The sequence below is a fragment of the Penaeus vannamei genome, chromosome 17 (assembly GCF_042767895.1).
Source record: "Penaeus vannamei isolate JL-2024 chromosome 17, ASM4276789v1, whole genome shotgun sequence".
Taxonomy (NCBI): Eukaryota; Metazoa; Arthropoda; class Malacostraca; order Decapoda; family Penaeidae; genus Penaeus; species Penaeus vannamei.
The window spans coordinates 23,841,529-23,844,028 of NC_091565.1; the positions used below are offsets into that span (position 1 = coordinate 23,841,529).

The following is a 2,500-nucleotide window of genomic DNA, read 5'->3' on the forward strand; positions in this document are numbered from 1 at the left end:
CATCGCGTTCGGTGTGGCCGGCCATCCCGCGCCACCAAGCAGCCATCCAGCGCCACCGAGCACCATCGCATTCGGTGTGGCCGGCCATCCCGCGCCACCGAGCACTATCGCGTTCAGTGTGGCCGGCCATCCCTCGCCACCGAGCACCATCGCGTTCGGTGTGGCCGGCCATCCCGTGCCACCGAGCACCATCGCGTTCGGTGTGGCCAGCCATCCCGTGCCACCAAGCACCATCGCATTCGGTGTGGCCGGCTATCCCGCACCACCGAGCACCATCGCGTTCGGTGTGGCCAGCCATCCCGTGCCACCGAGCACCATCGCATTCGGTGTGGCCAGCCATCCCGTGCCACCGAGCACCATCGCGTTCAGTGTGGGCGGCCATCCCGTGCCAACGAGCACTATCGCGTTCGGTGTGGCCGGCCATCCCGCGCCACCAAGCAGCCATCCAGCGCCACCGAGCACCATCGCATTCGGTGTGGCCGGCCATCCCGCGCCACCGAGCACTATCGCGTTCAGTGTGGCCGGCCATCCCGCGCCACCGAGCACCATCGCGTTCGGTGTGGGCGGCCATCCCGTGCCACCGAGCACCATCGCGTTCGGTGTGGCCAGCCATCCCGTGCCACCAAGCACCATCGCATTCGGTGTGGCCGGCTATCCCGCGCCACCGAGCACCATCGCGTTCGGTGTGGCCAGCCATCCCGTGCCACCGAGCACCATCGCGTTCGGTGTGGCCAGCCATCCCGTGCCACCGAGCACCACCGCGTTCGGTGTGGGCGGCCATCCCGTGCCAACGAGCACTATCGCGTTCGGTGTGGCCGGCCATCCCGTGCCACCGAGCACCATCGCGTTCGGTGTGGCCGGCCATCCCGTGCCACCGAGCACCATCGCGTTCGGTGTGGGCGGCCATCCCGTGCCACCGAGCACCATCCCGTTCGGTGTGGCCAGCCATCCCGTGCCACCGAGCACCATCGCATTCGGTGTGGCCGGCTATCCCGTGCCACCGAGCACCATCGCGTTCGGTGTGGCCAGCCATCCCGTGCCACCGAGCACCATCGCATTCGGTGTGGCCAGCCATCCCGTGCCAACGAGCACTATCGCGTTCGGTGTGGCCGGCCATCCCGCGCCAACGAGCACCATCGCGTTCGGTGTGGGCGGCCATCCTGTGCCACCGAGCACCATCGCGTTCGGTGTGGCCGGCCATCCCGTGCCACCGAGCACCATCGCGTTCGGTGTGGGTGGCCATCCCGTGCCACCGAGCACCATCGCGTTCGGTGTGGGCGGCCATCCCGTGCCACCGAGCACCATCGCGTTCGGTGTGGCCAGCCATCCCGTGCCACCGAGCACTATCGCGTTCGGTGTGGCCGGCCATCCTGTGCCACCGAGCACCATCGCGTTCGGTGTGGCCGGCCATCCTGTGCCACCGAGCACCATCGCGTTCGGTGTGGGCGGCCATCCCGCACCACCAAGCAGCCATCCCGCGCCACCGAGCACCATCGCATTCGGTGTGGCCGGCCATCCCGCGCCACCGAGCACCATCGCGTTCGTTGTGGCCAGCCATCCCGCGCCACCGAGCAGCCATCCCGCGCCACCGAGCACTATCGCGTTCGGTGTGGCCGGCCATCCCGCGCCACCGAGCACCATCACGTTCGGTGTGGCCGGCCATCCCGCGCCACTGAGCACCATTGCGTTCGGTGTGACCGGCCATCCCGCGCCACTGAGCACCTTTGCGTTCGGTGTGGCCGGCCATCCCGCGCCACCGAGCACCATCGCGTTCGGTGTGGCCGGCCATCCCGCGCCACCGAGCACCATCGCGTTCGGTGTGGCCGGCCATCCCGCGCCACCGAGCAGCTATCCCGCGCCACCGAGCACCATCGCGTTCGGTGTGGCCGGCCATCCCGCGCCACCGAGCACCATCGCGTTCGGTGTGGCCGCACCACAACAGGAGAAATAGGCATTTTTCTTTTAGTACCACTTATCATCTCTTAAATTAAAATTTTCCCTACTAAAATCTGGTTTTAAGAATTGACTATACTTTCTCTCTATTTAAAGATACGTCTAAGCAAATTGTTACCTTGACATGGCAATACTTGATTCATCCGGATTTTGTGATTCTGTATTCATAAAAGTTCGCCCTCCCTACTTCACAAAGCAAAAAGACAATCAAAGGGTGTGTTTTACCCTTGTAGTGTTTAAGATAAAAAATGATAGAAAGATGAAATGTAATTAACCTTAAATTGAAATCGATATAAAAAAAATATATACCTACATTACCTGCAACTCAAATGTGCGATCTTGTACTGGAAAAGTCTCCATAGATATGGGTTCTGTAATCTCTGTATACGGACTATATTCAGAGTTGGTAATGTCATCCGGACTAGTCTGGCAATATCTAGGTATTCAGAGCTGCTGGCATCAAGGTGCTGGAGGGAGTGTGTTTGGTTGCTTGGCATGGGGTTCCAGTGGCTTGGGAGAGTGGCTTCTTGGTCTGATTCACACCTCT

General features: G+C 62.2%; 1 protein-coding gene across 4 annotated transcripts in view; it reads right to left on the reverse strand.

Annotated features, from left to right (window-relative positions):
• Nucleotides 1-2,500, reverse strand: part of LOC113806139 (protein mono-ADP-ribosyltransferase PARP12) — a gene marked incomplete at its 5' end in the record, with an annotated part of 25,833 nt that overhangs the window by 21,279 nt on the left and 2,054 nt on the right. For 3 of the 4 annotated variants that reach the window (XR_011399199.1, XR_011399198.1, XM_070132125.1), the window contains 1 exon segment: nucleotides 2,272-2,500. This exon segment is cut by the window's right edge and continues 1,804 nt beyond it. Coding sequence is in view for 1 of the 4 variants with exons in the window: in XM_070132125.1 (XP_069988226.1) it covers nucleotides 2,272-2,500 (229 nt within the window). 4 annotated transcript variants of the gene reach the window in all.